Genomic DNA, 17,398 nt, shown 5'->3' with positions numbered 1-17,398 from the left:
GTGACTATGGGGGTCTCCCACTGGGCGTGATCAATTGGTTCCAACACCTCTTGCGCGATGAGCTTGTCTAGTTGCTCATCTATCTTGGGTTTGAGTGCGAATGGCACTCGCCACGGTTTAAGGCGGATTGGGGCGATGCTAGGGTCTAGATTAAATGAAATTGGGGCCCCCTGGTACTTGCCTAGGCTGTTGTTGAAGACCTCTTGAAAGTCCCTCACGAGCGTCGCTTCCCAGTCTGTCTTGTCGATGCGGTGGATGCCGGTCACCTTGATGCCTAGGGGTGAGAACCACTGCAATCCCAGGAGGCTTGGGCGGTCTCGGTCGACGATGGTGAACGACAACACTTCCGTACACCCCTTGAATGTGATTTTAAAATGTCCGATTCCGACTACAGGGATATGGTTTCCCTGGTAGTCCTTGAGGGTTAGCTTCTGGCTTTCCAGCTCGTGGCGGCAGATGGTGGGCACCAGGCGCTTGATTGTGCACCAGGAAAGCATGGAGAGGTAGGACCCGGAATCCACCTCCATCTCACATGGCTGCTCTTCGATGCCCACCTCCATGTGTACTTTCCGGGCGTCGATGGTTGAGGAATGGCTGGTGACGACCGTTTGATGGGTCTCCTCCCTCCGTCTCGCCTTGCTGAGTCGCTTGCTCTGGCCATCCCGGCACCAGCGGCTCTCTGTGTGGCGGTCTCTGGCCTTGCGGGGGGTGCCATCTCGCCGTCTGGGGCTGTCCTCTTGTCGTCGTGGGCTGTGGTTCTGTTTGTTCCAGCATACCTTAGTGATGTGCCCCCGCTTTTCGCAATGCCGGCAGATGGCATCGAGAAATCGGCATTCCAAACGGGGGTGATTGCCTCCGCAGCCGGCACACTGGAACCTCAACTTACATCCCCTCGGTTCCCACTGATCTCGCGCTGTCTGGAGCCGGTGGATCTCCTCCCCTTCGTCCTTGGTGTCCGAGAAGGAGTCGATGTCGCCATGGTGGGTGGTGATGGTCTCTCGATGGCCGGTTTCTGTGTGCTTCTCTGGTGCTGGAGGCATCTCGGTGGCCGCCAGCCAGTCAGCTGTGTTCGCCTGCCGCATCTGGGCCGCCGACTTTCGGGTCGCTTCGGTGGCCGCTGCCTCAGCGAGGGCATCGGCGAGGGAAATGTCGCCCTTTGCCATGAGTCAGCTCTGTAGGACAGGGTCTTGGAGTCCTAGGATGACGCGGTCTCGCAGGGCCTCGTCGAGGTCAGTGAAGTCACATAGACCCCCAAGGTCCCTTAGCGCCGCCACAAAATCGCCGAGTCCCTTGCTCTCGTGCTGGTCCCGCCGGTAGAAGTTGTGCCTTCGGATGAGGATGGGCATAATGATTTCATAGTATGGGCTCAAGGTCGTCCCAATCCATCTCCTTGACATCGGCTGGTTTGGCCAGGGCTTTGGCCATCTTGAACACCGTGGGCCCGCAGTGCGTTAGGAACACAGCTCTTTTTTTCTGGCCATTGGCATCCTTGAGGTTGCTGCATTCGAGGAACATTTGGAATCTATCGGTGTAAGATTCCCAATCCTCAGCAGCAGGGTTGAAGGGTGTGGGTGGCGAGGTATTGCTGGCCATGCTGTTGGTTGTGCTGTGCCGCTTTGCCACGTGCTTGATCGGTCTCTTGTCTCACGATCCCACCTTCGTCGCCAGTGTTAGATCGGTTCCCAAAGAGACGCAAGACCATTGGTAATGTCCAGCTCTTTATTTAAGTGTGTTGCAGTCCAAGGAATAGGAGCACGGCAATCCTTTTTAAAGGGTTTGCCTGCGGCTCGGCGGCCAATGACAGTGCTTTGAATCTCCCGCAATCAGTTCAGCCAATCGCAGTAGATTCTTAGCATGCCAATCACGGCCGCTCAGTTAGCCAATCCGGTCGCGGTCCGTGTGGACCAATCAGGTGTCAGGTATGCTAATATAGCACACTTCCAATAGTTGCAGGAATGAATCCTAGTCTGCAGGAAGTAGTATTTGGCTCAAATTTCTGTTCTGTTTCCCTATTTGATAGGATTAATTCATAATTATATATTTCTCTGATAAACAACTAAGGGGCTATATTGGACAGATTAATAAATCAACTTCTGTTCCAATAGATCCTCCATTGGAGCTACCAGATGATTTACATCTACCTTCTGAGTCTAAGTCAGTGGATACTGTTCTGTTGGTTGGTGGATGCCAGAAAAGTGCTGCCATCACTGTGTCACAGAAACAAATTTGGGCCAAGTTCACATGGAGCTGTCAAGAGGACTCTCATAACAGAAGGCCACGCCGGAGCTTTTCTCCTATGCCACAGGCCCCTGCAGATGTTGGCTCAGTGGCAACTGGACCTAATAAAAATACTGACTTGCTAGCCAGCTATCCGGAAACATGTAACTCCAGCCTCAGTACCAAATATAGCAACCAAGGTGCTTATCTACAGACCCTGGAAAAAAGTAGCCGCCAATGGGTGCTCTCCACAGGGAAGACTCAGGGGATAGAAGAGGCAGCTTTCACTTCTGCCACTGAGATGGAAGAATTCCACAAGCATGGCAACTCCCAAGGAGAGATCTGGTACAACCCAATTCCAGAGGATGAGGACTTGCAGCTCCCCTCCCTTGAAAGGAAGTGTGGTAGTGGTTATGAGAATAGGGACAAGAAGAGGAACCCAATAGGAATTAAAGTCTCACATGAATGTGTCCCACATGAATGTATAGATATTGGCAGCTCACTGAAGGCAGTCAGTAATATGCAGATTTCACCAATCCAACAGAAGTGTGTTAAGCAAGTGGAGATGCTGGGCAATCACCAGTCTGAGACTAACGGTGAGTTGGTTCTAAGCAGAGACTCACATTTTTCCAGGAGCATGAGAACTGCCTTGTGGTTTGGAGAATTGAAGTTTGAGGACTGTGGGGAATGGTTGCATGTCATGGTTAGTCAAGAACAAGATTATTCTTCTCTTATACTGAAACATGATCTCCTGGGAGTATCTCTTCTTTTAAAAAAGGTTCGAATAGAGAAGACAATCCCAGTCTTTTAAGTAGCTGTTATGCTGAGTTAGCTTAGCTGACTGTGCTCTAGAGTGCTTTAAAAAGATCCATTCTAAATGCACAGCAGTGCACCACTAAACCCTGTGAGTTGCTCATGGATGTCTTGAAATGTCATTTATTTTAAATATATATTGAATTTAAGGCCATCACTAAGGGAAAAGCATCTTAAATGAAATGAGTACATGTCATTGATTGGGTTGCTGGTTATAGAAAGTTCCACTTGTAAAGAAAGGTTATAGAAAGTTCTATGCTGGTTATAGAAAGTTCCACTTGAAAGTTCAACATTCATAATATCACCTACATTTTTGGCTGAAAATGTTGAGTTTAGCATTTACATTCATGTTCTTATTAATAATTAAAGTAGTATTTCAATTTTGGAGGTATTTGCAATAGACAAATGCCTGCTACTGCATTAACCACTTATACTGTATCAGATTGTTTTGTGGCTTATTTTTGGAAGACTATTATCTTTTCTAGTTATGCCTTTTTTGAAAAGCCATGAGACCAGTTCTTTCTCTCCCAACCTATTACCCTTGCAGCTTTGGTGCAATGCCTGTTACCTCCTGAATAAGTGGCATTTGGCCTGCCTTACACAGTTTCTCTCCTCAGGAAAAGTACCTGTTGCAATTGTGGATCCTGAAGAAAGTTCAGTCAGTGCCACACTGATGACCCAGAACACCAATGCCAATAAAAAGAGCCATTCTTTCAGCAAGGCCAAGTCCCCAGGTCCAGTACGAAGTCTCTCCATAAAGATGAACAAACTGCCAGAGCTGAGGCGGAAACTAAGTCTGCGCAACTCCCGTCCTCGAAGGCCAGAAGGGAGCTCCTCTGCTAAGGACTCAGGGAATGTCATCAGCCGCTATCATCTTGACAGTAGTGTGGTATCTCAGCAACCTGTGACCCAGGACAAGGCTGCCAGCAGTGGGGGATATTTGAGTGACAGTGATTCCCCAGAGCTTCTGACTAAGGCAGAGGCATCCCTTGGCCCTGAAGGGTCATCATTCTGGCTGTACAGTTTTGCTGAACAACCTAGCTGTCTACATAATTTCTCTGGTCTTGTCAGCATCCACCTGCTGGGGATTCAGGGCTTCAAGCCTCCCAAAGCTGAAACCAAAGAGCTCTTCTGCATTCTTCAAGTAGACTCTGTTAACAAGGCTCGCACAGCCCTCCTGCCTTGCCAGACTCCTGTCCTCACTCTCAACCATTTTTTCCAGCTGGAGCTGGAGGATGCCCAACTTCTCAAAATGGTGGTCTTCTCCTATGATCCTATTGTGGGCAAGAACCGAATTTGCTGCCATGGTACCATCATTCTGTCCCAGGTTTTTCAAGGTGAGGAAGACCGTTTAGGCACATGCCAATAGATAGTTTTCTACAGAGTTACAGATAGAAATAATGTCCTTTGCAGTCTACCTGCTCAGGAAGATACAGTAGGAAGCTACCTTTTGCCGCATCAGAACATTTTTTTTCACTAGTTCAGTACATACTATATTGAAGGGTCTCAATCCAACATCATTCCCATTAAAGGCTACTTTTAAACTTGTGGTGGGATGGAAGTCAAAGTTGTGACCCCACTCACGCGAGGACTATGCTGTCTTATTGTCTCTCTTCTTTCTGCCAGCATAGCACAGAACCTAAGTTCTGCTCAAGATGCTAAAGTGTTGGGTACATCTTGAGAGTTTATAATATTGGATTGACCCCATGGGATTGCCTGATCTGGGGAAGGGGATGGGGAAGTGGGGATCCATTGTGGTCATCACATTTTCTAACATTTCTGGTTTTAGGTTGTAGGACCCAGCAGTTAGCCCTACAACTGGAGCCTCAGGGGCTTCTTTACATCAAACTCACTCTGGTGGATCGGTGGGATCCAGCTAACTCTGAACAGGAACCACAAGTCTTTGGAGTGAAACTGAATCAGCTGGTGAAAAGAGAAGGTGCTGCCATTAAGGTGCCACTCCTAATCCAGAAATGTATAACCCAGATTGAGAAACGAGGATTGAAGGTGAATATTCTCCATCCCAAAGCAACCACTTTTCTAAGTTTCATGTAGTGTCTTCCACAAAACATAGAGTAGCTCAACCTGATCAACTCCTTTCTTCCAACCCAGATGTCTGTTTTTTGCAATATGTGAGGTTTATTTATTTATAGGATTTACATGGCCACTTACCTCATACAAGGATTCTAGGCAGCTCACAACCATCCCTAAAACATACTGTAGTTTTACTTTATTGATTGATTGATTAGCCCTTGGACCATATCAAAATGCAGAGTTAAAAAAATATTACTAAAATTCAATAAAAGCAATTTAAAATGGAATTAAATAAAATACAATTTAAAATGAAATTGGAATAAAATATGATTTAAAATGAAATTGGAATAAAATACAATAATTTAAGATATAGATAAAATATGATAAAATTATATTTCGGTATCGCCCCTATCCCAATCAGTCCTAAATATGCAGATCTTAACTGAACCATTTTGCTTAAATACTATGCTGTGTTAAATGTTATTTTCAGATTCTGGCCGTACATAAGGTAAGTTGTTTTTATATGGTAATCCCAATGGATCATTCATTTGGTACATAGACCAAGGTACCTGTCTTTCACCCTCATACAGGCAACAATCACATAGGATGTGAGCCAGGTCTTCTACCTCTGCCACTGTGCAGATGCAGAGACATCCACTGTAGGGTATAGAATGGAATCTCCCACATCTGACCATTGTGTCAAGCTGTTTGAATCTCGCTCATGTAAATATCCCTCTAAGATGTTTTGGCAGTTGTAACTTCAAATAGCTGTCTATTTGAAAAGTACGTTTGGGTTTGCTCAGCCATTTCAAGTTACCCACCTTACTATGGATAACTACATCATTTTGTGTTTCTATATCCTTAATTCTTTGGGCAGCTCTTTTTTAAAATTGTTCTTCTGTTACACAAGAGACAAGAAGGCCACAGCTTCTTACAAAATTTGTTAGTTTGGTGATCCAGGAGATTTGTAATTGTGATTTTATTTGTTCTAGTAGACATAACTTGGGGAGTCTATCAATCGCCATTTCATTTACTTAGTGTCAGTAGTTATATAATTGTATGAATTCCCAATTCAGCTCTAACTGCTGTAGCAGATGTTCTTAGATCTACACCCAAAATACCTTTCAAATGCTGGGATTGTGTTGGTTCTAGTACTGTATTTGAGTATAGATCCAAAACTTCTGCTCCATACAAGAGCACTGGGGTAACTTTAGCTTTATATATTTTAATTAATGGGGTTAGGGACCCTGGATAACTATGATTCTTTAATTTAAGCAGTAAATTCAAATGAGCTTTTGCTCTAAGTTTATTCAGTTGCAAACCCAACATCTAGCCTTAGGAAAAGTTATGCTTAAATATAAGAAGTTGTTAACCTATGCAATTGGTTCACTATGTAATTGCTGTCATACAAGGATTCTAGGCAGCTCATAACCATCCCTAAAATATAGTTAAAGACAAAGGTACCTCCAAGTGCCAGACCAAACATTTTCATAGTTCAGCCCCATATACTAGTCCAATGCTGGGGGGGAGGGGGGGAGGGGGGAGAACCAGATTTTCACAGCCTTTCAGAATGCTACAAGGGTAAAGATTCCTCTGATCTCCAATGGGAGGATGTTTCTCACCAAGAAGGCATGTCTTCGTCCCATCTAATGGTAACATTTAAGGGAAGGAAACTTAAATGCACCCAACCCATCTAATCTAGTAGGACAGGCAGATAGTCTCAGGCAGAAGAATTTTTTTTACATAACCTACCATAGCCTTGTGCCATTAGGGCTGTAAAGATGATAACCAGTACCTTAAATTGGAGCTGGAAAGCAACTGCATGCCAGTGCAGGTTATACAGCAGTGATATTACTTGAGTGAACCATGGGTTATCCAAAACTGCAAGTTCTGCTGCATTCTGGACAGTTACAACTTCTGGATGATCTTCAAGGCCAGTTCTATTCTAAGGCATAATGATAATTTAGATGGGAGGTGACTAAGCCATGGGTGACTTCTTCCCTATACTATTGTTTGCAGCACTGTCTGCTTATCCAGGTGATCAGCTCTGTTCTGTTTGTAGGCAGTAGGCTTGTATCGCTTGTGTGGCTCAGCAGCAGTGAAGAAAGAATTACGTGATGCCTTTGAGAGGGATAGTGCTGCTGTGGTTCTTTCTGAAGATCTTTATCCAGACATCAATGTGATTACAGGTTAGTTCCTACAACTGGACTCTTTTTTTTAATAAAAGTTTTATTTAAATTTTCACAAAACATACAAATACAAATAAAATATCCTTTTTTGAGAACAGCATGCCCCCAGGTTATCATTTCTCCATACAAACATAAACTCAATACATATTTATCTTATACATTCTAATCCATATCTTACAACTATTTTCAGAATTTTTTCAATAACTTTTCCCTTTCTTTACTTCCTATAGCCTTATTTTAAATTATCTCATTCCTTTCTTAATTCAATTACATATCTTTTTCTAATTTTTAAAATCTTTCTAATCAACGTTTTTATACTTTCATCTGTCCTGTTTACAATTTCATATTATCTTTTCTCATAAAACAAATTTTCCTCTGTAATTATTAGACTGGAGTGTAACACCTTTGTATCTTTTTTCAAATCTTGTTTAAAAATTTAAATTACACCTTTACAGTTATAACATTCATTTTCTAACCTCTATTTTATAACACATACCTAGTTTCAATCGAATTCTGCTTGGTACATTCCCTTAAAATACACACTAAATTCTTAAAAGAAAGAATATTCATAACTTCTGGAGGCAAGCTGTTCCACTGATTAATTGTTCTAACTGTCAGGAAATTTCTTTTTAGTTCTAGGTTGCTTCTTTCCTTGATTAGTTCCCATCCATTGTGTCTTGTCCTGCCATCAGGTGGTCTGGAGAATAGCTTAACTTTTTCTTTGTGGTAACCCTTGATATAGTGGAACACTGCTATCATGTCACCCCTAGTCCTTTTTTTCATTAAACTAGTCATACCCAATTCTAATCTGTCTGCTTCTTCCCTCTGCTATGATTTTGCTCCCTTGTCCATCCAGTGAGGAAAAAAAATCCACTCATTTATAAAGTTTGTGTATTAGGATTTTCATGTCAGGGAACTTCAATGTGGCACAGATCTTGAAGTACCACTATGAGATCAGCCTTTTCTAATAAAGATAAAGGTTGAACCTATAACAAAGGTAATGTTGAATTTTGTTTTCTGTTTTCCTCCTTTCCAGGAATTTTGAAGGACTATTTGCGTGAGTTACCCACTCCTCTTATCACTGACCCCCTCTATCAGGTGGTACTGGAAGCTATGTCCAATAGGACAGTGGGACTGAAAGTGAAGGAAACAACAGCTCTTCTGAATTGCCTACCGGAGGTTGAGAAGGTAGGAAGTCTCAGGTTGAAAAAGAGAATAGGTCTATCAATCTCAGATTTAATCAGCCTTTAAAAATCTTATTCTCTCTGCTAGACCCAAGGGTAACCTCTCACAATGTATCATTAGTGGACTTCCCCATAGGTGGACATCCTGAATACTTTTCTTGCTGACATGAAAGGCTGCATACCTCTTCCTAGCAGTTTTTTTATTGCACTTAATTAAAATCTTTCCTTCTTTGTTATTGACAAAATGGGCTGAAATAACTTATTTCCATTTTTAGGCCACTTTGACAATGCTGCTTGATCACCTTAGTTTGGTTGCTGCTTTCCATACCTTCAATCGCATGAGTGCCCAGAACCTTGCTGTGTGCTTTGGGCCTGTTCTCCTGAACCAAGGGGCAGGTGGGACCGTAGTCTCCAGATCTGGCCAACAGCATTGCACCATTGCCAGCACCAGAGATTTTAAACATCATCTTGAAGTATTACACTATTTGTTACAGTCCTGGCCAGGTAAATGTGCAAGAGGTTCAAAGGCATCTCTTCCATTCCTGGGGACAACTATGCTTTAGCTTTAGCTGCTGGGTTCTTGCCATCACTTAATGAGTCCTAATACTGTTTGTTGAATTATAATGTGGTACGGGAGTATTCTTTTTAGTATTTTGAGCTTATAGACTTTGTCTCCTTATTTAATCAGTTAAGAGTTAGTTGATTGTTAATCTTAAATCTACAGTGAAGGATATTTCCAGAGAATAAAATAAGAAGCATATGTAAACTGGACAATTAATTTGACCAAACAACATATTAAACCAGGGGTCACCAACCTTTTGGACCTCAGGGGCCACCAAACTCAACATTTTAAATTCCAGGGACCACTAACCAGTTCTGTGGGTGTGGCCTATTTTGTGGGTGTGGCTTGATGGTCATGTGACTGGCTGGGCATGGCTTCTATGTAAATATTATAAATATTTATATAAATATTGATTTTTTTTTTTAAAAGAGCAACTTTTACCCAAAATCAGTCAAAGCAGGCAGGCAAATTGAGTTGCTCACAGAATCACAGAGATTCAGAGATTTATAGATAGATTCAGAGATCTATCTATCTGCCATTGGCTAGCTCAGTCTGTCACATAAAATTTGCTTACAAGGAAACTCATAAAATTTGCTAGCAAGCAAACTCACAAAATTAACTCACAATACACCATGCATGTAAATATTGATTTTTTTTATAAAAAAAGAGCAACTTTACCCCAAAGCAGGCAAAGCAGGCAGGCAGATTGAGTTGCTCACACAATCATTCAGTGATCTATCTATCTGCCATCGGCTAGCTCAGTCTCTCAAATTTGCTTGCTGTGAGTTTGCACTGAATAATAGAACCTTCAGTCCTAAGGGTTGTGCTTAAAAACAGAGCCGAAGATCTAAAGACAAGCTAGAAAGCAAGAAATCCAACCATTTCCTGCTTCCTAGCTAATCTAAATCTTCCAGCACAGCAGAACAGATGATGGTTGGAAAAAGGAAAAATAGCAATTTAGCAGGCAAGTTTGCTCGGTAAGGAGTGGGCGGGGAGGATTCCTGTGGGCCATGTGGGCTGCGCAGCCTTGTGTTTCTCCACAGCCTGGATTAATTGCTGTGGGGGTGAGATTTCTCTGCGGCCTACCAAAATTTTCTCATGGCCCACCAGTAGGCCGCAGCCCACTAGTTGGTGACCACTATATTAAACAAAGCTATTTCTAAATCCTGGGTATAGCTTTAGACTCTGGGTCCAATTGTGGTTAACTTAAGGTGATGTAACTGCAGTTATTGCTGTAAGATTCTCTGTATCATCTGAACCTGGAAGGGAGGGCTACTTAAATAACCTTCCCCTCTGGCCTTTGGTCATAAAGATGAGAAGCTGGAGCAATTGTAAAATAGGGATGTTATGGTCACAGGATATATTTCCCCATTTTGTTTTCACTCCATAGAGTAATGTGTGAAATGGAAATGCAAAAGAAATAGGGACATTCCCATCTGTGTGTGGTGGCACTGGTCTTGTTAGTGCTGCCATTTGAAAATTATAATTAAAAAACAAAGTAATAATCCACTTCCCCAAAAAGCTCAAACAAGAAAATTATCACTGGTTAAGTCAATCCCTATAAAAGTGGGGTAATAGACCTTCAACAAATTGGGGTGCTCTTAGTTTACTGGGAGTTGCCTTTGGTGATATGGGTGGCTATATAATGCAAATAAGTAAATAAATACTTTGATCAATGGATAAATATACTGTATTTCAATAGGTGAATTAAGTCTTGCTCTGTGAACAAACATATCACGAAAAGCAAAGGCTTCATATGCATTTTTCCAAATGTTGGATACATTGGCCTTAATACTGTGTTTCCCTGAAATTTTTTTGGGCTCCAAAATAACCATTAGGGTGGGGGTTTAGGGGATGGTCAATCATTCATGTTGTGGCTGCTGACCAATTGCCGTGCTGCCTCTTGGAAGGGCTGCCAATGCAGTGGCGGGAAAGGCAGAAGGCAATTCCACCCACCAGACCAGCCTGGCAGGGGTGGAGTGGGAAACTGAGCGGCGCTGAAACAGATGAAATTGTGGCACTGAAGTTTGGTCTGCTGGGAAGGATCTCTTCCAACAGAAACTACTTCTCCGCTTTCCTTCCAGAGCAAATTGACCTTGTATAATCAAGCCCTGGAAGATTGTGGGAAGCGTGTACTTATGGTAGAAGCAACACACAACTTCTCCCAGTAACAAGAATTGCAGGCAATGGACTTCCGGTAGCACTTCCTTCAAGGACAGATCGGAGTCCGTGATTGTATGAGGCTTTGTTTCATGTTCTACCTGTTGGAGGGTCCCAAATGGGACCAGATGCACCCTGGAGGGGTGGTGAAAAGTGGGGAGACAGCCTGCCGGGTTGAGGGAGCCGCATCTGCCCCTTGGCTAGAAACACTCCCCCAAAGACAGACTGTAGTGGCAGCCTTTAATGGCTGCCACGAAGAAGAGAACTAAGTTTGTGCTGGAGCGGTGAAGTGGTGAATGGTGTGTGACCAGATGAAATATTCTGGATTTTAAAAGGTAACCCTGGAAAACTGAAGGAAAGAGCCCTCACTAAAGATTGTAGAAGCGGCATTCTGAAAGAAAGAGGAAGAGTGTAAATGTAAAGAAATTGGACTTTTAAAAGGACTTAAACAGAAGTGATATTACTCAGAGAAGATTCTTTAAATATAACAGATTAAGAAACTAAATTGGAAAATTATACAGAAATTGGCATTAATTAGGCATTGATTAGAATGCTGGAAATGACTATATTTAAAAGAAATAACAGCAAATGATTGGAATTAGCAGAGATAATACAAGCTTAAAAAAAGACAGAACTAAAAGTGAAAACTGACTCCAGAGTGCCAGAAATAATTTTTTCTCTCTGACTCTATGGAAGATTTTTAATCAAGTAAAAATGTGAATTTGACATGAAATAAGATTTTAATACAATAATAACCCCAGAAAGTGGAGTATAAAAATATCACTGTAAAGGGATAAGTGAAGATATTATCTTGGGATTGATTGATGGATTTGGGACTTTTTGACAAAGAAATAAAAGGATTAACATTGGAAAACTAAGATAAAAGGACATTGTTGGTAAAGATCAAAATTAAAAGACGCTGGCTTTAACATACTACAGCACAATTTAATTGAATATAAACATTAAATAAGATAACCTGAAAGTAAAGAAAAATGAATGAACTATGCAAGGAACTCAGATCGGAATTGCAAAGTGTGAGGGGAATAATAAAGTTTGGAACTATGGAACATTATGGCAAAAAAATTAGAAATGGTGATGCAGATCACAGAAGAACAAAGGAAGCCCAAGGGGGAGGAGTTAAACAAAGAGGAAACCAGCTTAAAAGAGCAAAGAAAACAATGGACATTACAAAAGGACAAAAAGGAAAAAAATTTAATATTTTAATGATGGATGTGACAAATAAAGGGAAAAATATTTCAAAGATTAAACAAAAGAAGTTACAGAAGAGGAAGTCAGAAAGGAAAAATCAGGAGAGGGAGGGGGTAAAAATAAGCAAATAGGAGATGAAGCCAAGAAGAATAACAGGGGAAAAGAGGGGAATGAAGAGAAAGGACCGAAAAATGATAGATAAGGGAAAGCTGACTAAGATTAGAAGAAATTATACAGCCACGAGACAGAGAGACAATTGTTTTAGACGTGAAAGGGGGATTCCTCATGGAAATGTATCTTGGTATTTTAGAAAATAGTTATAAAGGTTAGGGAGTTTGTAACTTAAAGTTTATTGCTAAAAGTAAAGAAATAAATTTAATCGGAATAGAAAGAGAAATAAGAATTTATTGCAAGAATGTTATTTAAGATATAATAATACAAAGAGGAAAGTGAATATGGAGTAAGAGAATTAAAAACAATTATAATGTTATAAAATTTTTTATACTGGCCTAAATGGGAATGAAATAGAAAATTTGCTATATAAATGTTATTGGAAGAACAAAGAGTATGGAAATTAAAATTATTATATTGTTAAATAAGAATTTAAAATGAGATTGTTATATTATAATTAGTAAGGTATAATTAGTAAGGTGATTAAGAAAAAGAACATAGAGTATGGAAATCAAAGTATAATATTAATATCTAATATCTATAATTAGTTAAATGTAAACAGAATGTGAAATTTGAAGTGGTTATATGAATGTTGGTGGAGTAAATATTAGATTTATTATGTAATAGGGAAAGAATACCATGTGGAACCCGATTTGGGGGGGGAAGAAATATATGCATATATAATAGTAAATAGGAGACCATTGTTATTAACACAGGAGGTAGTAACTAAAAATGGCTATATTGATATTAGATTTTTTAAAATTTGTTATATTTGGGTTTAAGAGAGTAAAATGGAGAGAATACATAACATAAAAATAGGTGGCAAGATTGAATTGACAATAAAGGGGATAAATATTTTAGGATGAAATTGTTTTTTTTCTGTAAATGATAAATTAAACAATATGAAGTGAAAACATATTAAAAGAAAAATGGAATCGGTAATGATATGATATGATATGAAACGATAAGAAAGCTGAAAATGTAATTATGATTATGCATCACATTGTTCACTTAAAGAGATGTTTAAAGAATAAAAAATAAAAGAAATTATGCAAAAAATAAAGAGTTGCAGGCAACGCTATTTGAAAGGGACAACGTTGCCTGCAATTTTCGTTACTGGGAAAGATGTGCATTGCCTCTGGGTGGGGGAGGATCGATCCCCTTACATAGGTCCCCTCTACTGTTTCTCTCTCTCTCACACACACACACTCTCTCTCACATACACACACACATAGGTTGGATTAGACACCTCTCTCTCTCTCTCTCTGACTTTCTCACAGAGAGGGAGAGAAGAGGGGGGTTTGATCACTGTGCAATCGCTCGTCCTGTTGCACATCTCTCTTTCCTCCCTCCCTTCCTTCTTCCCTCCGTCCCTCCACACAGCAATCATTGGTCCCCACTTTCTCACCAGCCTGCATCGCCCCACATCTCCCTTCTCCATTCTGGAAATGACAACCCTGTTTTCTGATGGCATTTCCTCGCAGCATTGAGCTGGGCAAGGAAGGCCAGACTCCCCTTCCCCGATGGTTCTGCAAAGCCCTTGAGGTTTTGCGTGAAGGAGTGAATCTGCTTCTGCAGGGCCAGGTCAGCCCATGACAAGGGGGCAGGACTCACACATACACTAAGCTTCTTACAAAAATCATACTGGTAGCTACCAGATCTTCAGCTGATCAGGAGCAAAACATGCCTGCTCCGGATGTTAAGGCAGAAAAATTAAGGGGGGGGGGGAATTTCAAAGGTCCTGGAGAAAATGAGCAAAGCTCTTCTGTTTGCCATCCAAAGTGGGTGCCGAGGCTAACCCTGCAGGAAGCAATCTGTTTCTCCATGCAAAACCTCAAGGGCTTTGCAGAATAGTCAGAGAAGGGGAGCCTGGCCTTCCTTGGCCAGCTCCAGGCGTAATTTTCCCAGAGCTTACCCAGTCCAGGGACAATGCAGAGACTGTATGCCACCACCACGAGGCAAGGCAAGTGGCAGAGTTGGTGAGAGTTGTATAGTATGTGTATGTGGCCACCGCTTCCTATCAGCAGCCTCCAGAGCTGCTGCCATTGAAATACAGTGCAGGCAGTGAACGGGGAACAGGCAACATGAGGCAGCACAGCAGGTGAAGGAGGAGTGGAAGGAGGCAGTGGCTGCCAGGCAGGTGAGCTATGGGGAGGAGTGGGTGGGGACCGAAGAAAGCCTCTTCAGTAGCAGACCCAGCTGATGCACAGCAACAGCAGAGGCCTTTCACTGTCACTCCCTTTGGCTCAGAAATGGCAGAGGGGGACCAAGTAATGGGATCAAGGCTCCCCCGCCCATTCTCTATAGCATAGCAGTCCAGCTTGGGAAGGGAGTGAAAGGGAAGAGGTGGGGGTAGGTCACTGAGTGGGGAGTGACCTGGCAGTGGGGGCCCTGAGTTGCGCGAGTTCAATGTGCAGAGTGGGAAGGGTCTTAACTAGGGCTTATTTTTGGGGTAGGGCTTATATGAGAAATCATATAAGTAAAAATCATATATGTAAAAATCATGCTAGAGATTTTCAGGATATGTCTTATTTTTGTGGAAACACGGCATATTTCATAAATACATCAGGAACAGGATGGGATGTTGAACTTGTCCCCGACCTCAACCATGGAATGTTCTTTCTTAGTCAAAATAAGATGCCACTAAGCCACATGTAACATCAATTAATCCAGCATGTGAAAGAATGCATATGAAGCCTTTGCTTCAAATAATAGATGTATTCATATTGAAACTATCTCAGGTGAAATATCTCAGGTGATTTGTGTATCAGTATTTGTGAGGTAAGATGTTTTAGAAATGATCCTAAGTTCTGAACTCAAAGGCAGATTTGAAGCTGTGGATTTCTTAATCTAGAAATTAGCTGTGTGTTCTTGTGCACTTTGGGTGACTGTCAGCTTTCATTCCCCCTTGGCCTGCTTACCTATTTTGCCTTCCTTCTTAGTGCCGCATAGGAAGATGGAAGATGGAGAACATATCTTTCCAAGTAAGCAGGCCCACCATCAGTGTCCCCCTCCCCTGGATTTGCCACTGTCAAACACTACTGTTACTACTCGAACTCATCCAAGAGGATTGGAAAGTCCTCCAAGAAATCGTTATGCTGGAGACTGGAGCGTGTGTGGACAGCAGTTCCTGGGAGTCTCCAAGCCAGGCAGTGAGGCTGACTATGATGAGGTGGCAGGGAGTGAGAGTGACAGGGAAGAGGAGGAGGGGGCTTTGAGGAAAGGACTGGCACTCCATAGCCAAGCAGTCTACATGGGTGATTTTACTCTGGTGGAGGATCCAGAGACTCCCTTTAGGCCAAGGCTCAATTTGAAAGACTTTGATGCTCTCATCTTGGACCTTGAGCGAGAACTTTCCTAGCAAATCAATGTCTGCCTATGAAGCATTCTCTCAGGACTTTACGGTATAGCATTGCAAGCCGAAGTTGCCTCAGCAAGTTCTTTTTTCTGACTTGCAACTTATGCCAGTATTATTTCTGTCACAGATTTTAACTTGTGGGCTCTCTCTTTTGGCTTTTGCTTGTATTGAAGAGCCAACATGAGCTCTCAGTGATTGGCCGAAAGGACACCATTGCTTGGATTCCCCCTTCAATTTATATCTGAACTGGGAACAGAATAGGGACAGGAGCTCTCAACCAGCATCTATTCAGTGAAATCTTTCTGAACTTGGAACCTTCCAGATGTGTTGGAACTCAGTTCCTATATTTCCCAGCTATGACCAACACACCTGTAAGGACAGGCTGGGAAAGGCAGCTTTAAATGCTTCCAAGGAAGAGAGATTTATCCATGGTTTTCTTTTCTTTTCTTGAAAAGGTAAAATTGAAAATGTAATGTTTTGTGCATGCTTTCTTAATCATTCAGAGCACTTTACTCATTCTTGAAGGTAGGTCAATATTATATTCTGAATCTGTATCTAGAGTCCAGACTGAAACACAATAGCTTGCCAAAGACTGAACTGAGCTGTGATTGGGATCAGCGGCTTTGCTCCTTATTTAACCATTGTGCTCTGGGCTGGCTATAGGTTAAGAATCTTTCGGAATAACTGAAGAAGCACCTTTAGTGGATAATCTGATTGACACTGAGCATCTAGGAGCCATATCTTAAATTCCACACAACTTTCCCCATTTTAACTTTGTTTCAAGGTATTCTGGGAAATTAAAAGGACAGTTTCAAATTAAGGGAAACACTTTGTTTTCAGCGGAAAAATTTGTAATGGCAAAGACACTGCATTTTGGATTTTTTTTGCCTTTTTGGCAATAGTAGCTTAGTACAAAATCATATAATCATAACCATGGAAGTACCTTTTATGGTACTGAATCCAATCTACTGCTGTAGTGCAGGAATTCAGGTTAAAGCATCCCTATTTTAACCTCTGTTTAACATATCCAGTGAAAAGGTTTCCATCACCACACTGGGGGACTGATCCCATTGCAGAACTATTCTTATTGTCAGGAGGTTAGCATTCTATTGGACTCTACCTTCCTGTAATTTAAATTCATTATTGCATTTTTTTGGATTAATAGACTTCTGTTTTTTCTATGTGACAACCTTTCAGTTATTCAAGGAGTGCTGTTATAACCCCTGACCTCTCCACATTTTCTCACAATTAAATATTAATAAATTCTTCAATTTCTCTTGGTCTTGTTCCTTGAAAATTCTTGTTACCCTTTTTGGAAACTCTCTCAGTTTTTCTTAAATAAGCCCAGAACCGGTCAGAATACTTGTGGCTGGATTAGCCAGATATTTCATCTATTACATATATGTGTAATTTTCTGTTTTCAACTTAAGAAATTTTTTGGATCCCACCTTCCACAATGTTTAATACCCTTCCATAATTAAATACTGAGAGTCCCAAACCA

At 41.6% G+C, this 17,398-nt stretch overlaps 1 protein-coding gene across 4 annotated transcripts in view; it reads left to right on the top strand.

Annotated features, from left to right (window-relative positions):
* Positions 1-17,398, top strand: part of SYDE1 (synapse defective Rho GTPase activating protein 1) — a 26,114-nt gene extending 8,716 nt beyond the window's left edge. The window contains exons 2-8 of one of the 4 annotated variants that reach the window (XM_026716785.2): positions 2,106-2,813; positions 3,648-4,367; positions 4,820-5,037; positions 7,127-7,253; positions 8,290-8,441; positions 8,713-8,941; positions 15,482-17,398. In XM_026716785.2, coding sequence (XP_026572570.1) covers positions 2,106-2,813; positions 3,648-4,367; positions 4,820-5,037; positions 7,127-7,253; positions 8,290-8,441; positions 8,713-8,941; positions 15,482-15,900 — 2,573 coding nt within the window. In that variant the 3' untranslated portion in view covers positions 15,901-17,398. Of the gene's footprint in view, positions 1-2,105; positions 2,814-3,647; positions 4,368-4,819; positions 5,038-7,126; positions 7,254-8,289; positions 8,442-8,712; positions 8,942-11,083; positions 11,203-15,481 lie in introns of those variants that run through there. The other 3 variants (XM_087926014.1, XM_087926015.1, XM_087926013.1) reach the window with 3 other exon arrangements.

The sequence above is a fragment of the Pseudonaja textilis genome, chromosome 2 (genome assembly GCF_049901715.1).
Source record: "Pseudonaja textilis isolate UNSWEBS1 chromosome 2, rPseTex1.2, whole genome shotgun sequence".
In the NCBI taxonomy this organism is placed as follows: domain Eukaryota; kingdom Metazoa; phylum Chordata; class Lepidosauria; order Squamata; family Elapidae; genus Pseudonaja; species Pseudonaja textilis.
This window is presented reverse-complemented; position numbering and strand designations above follow the sequence as displayed.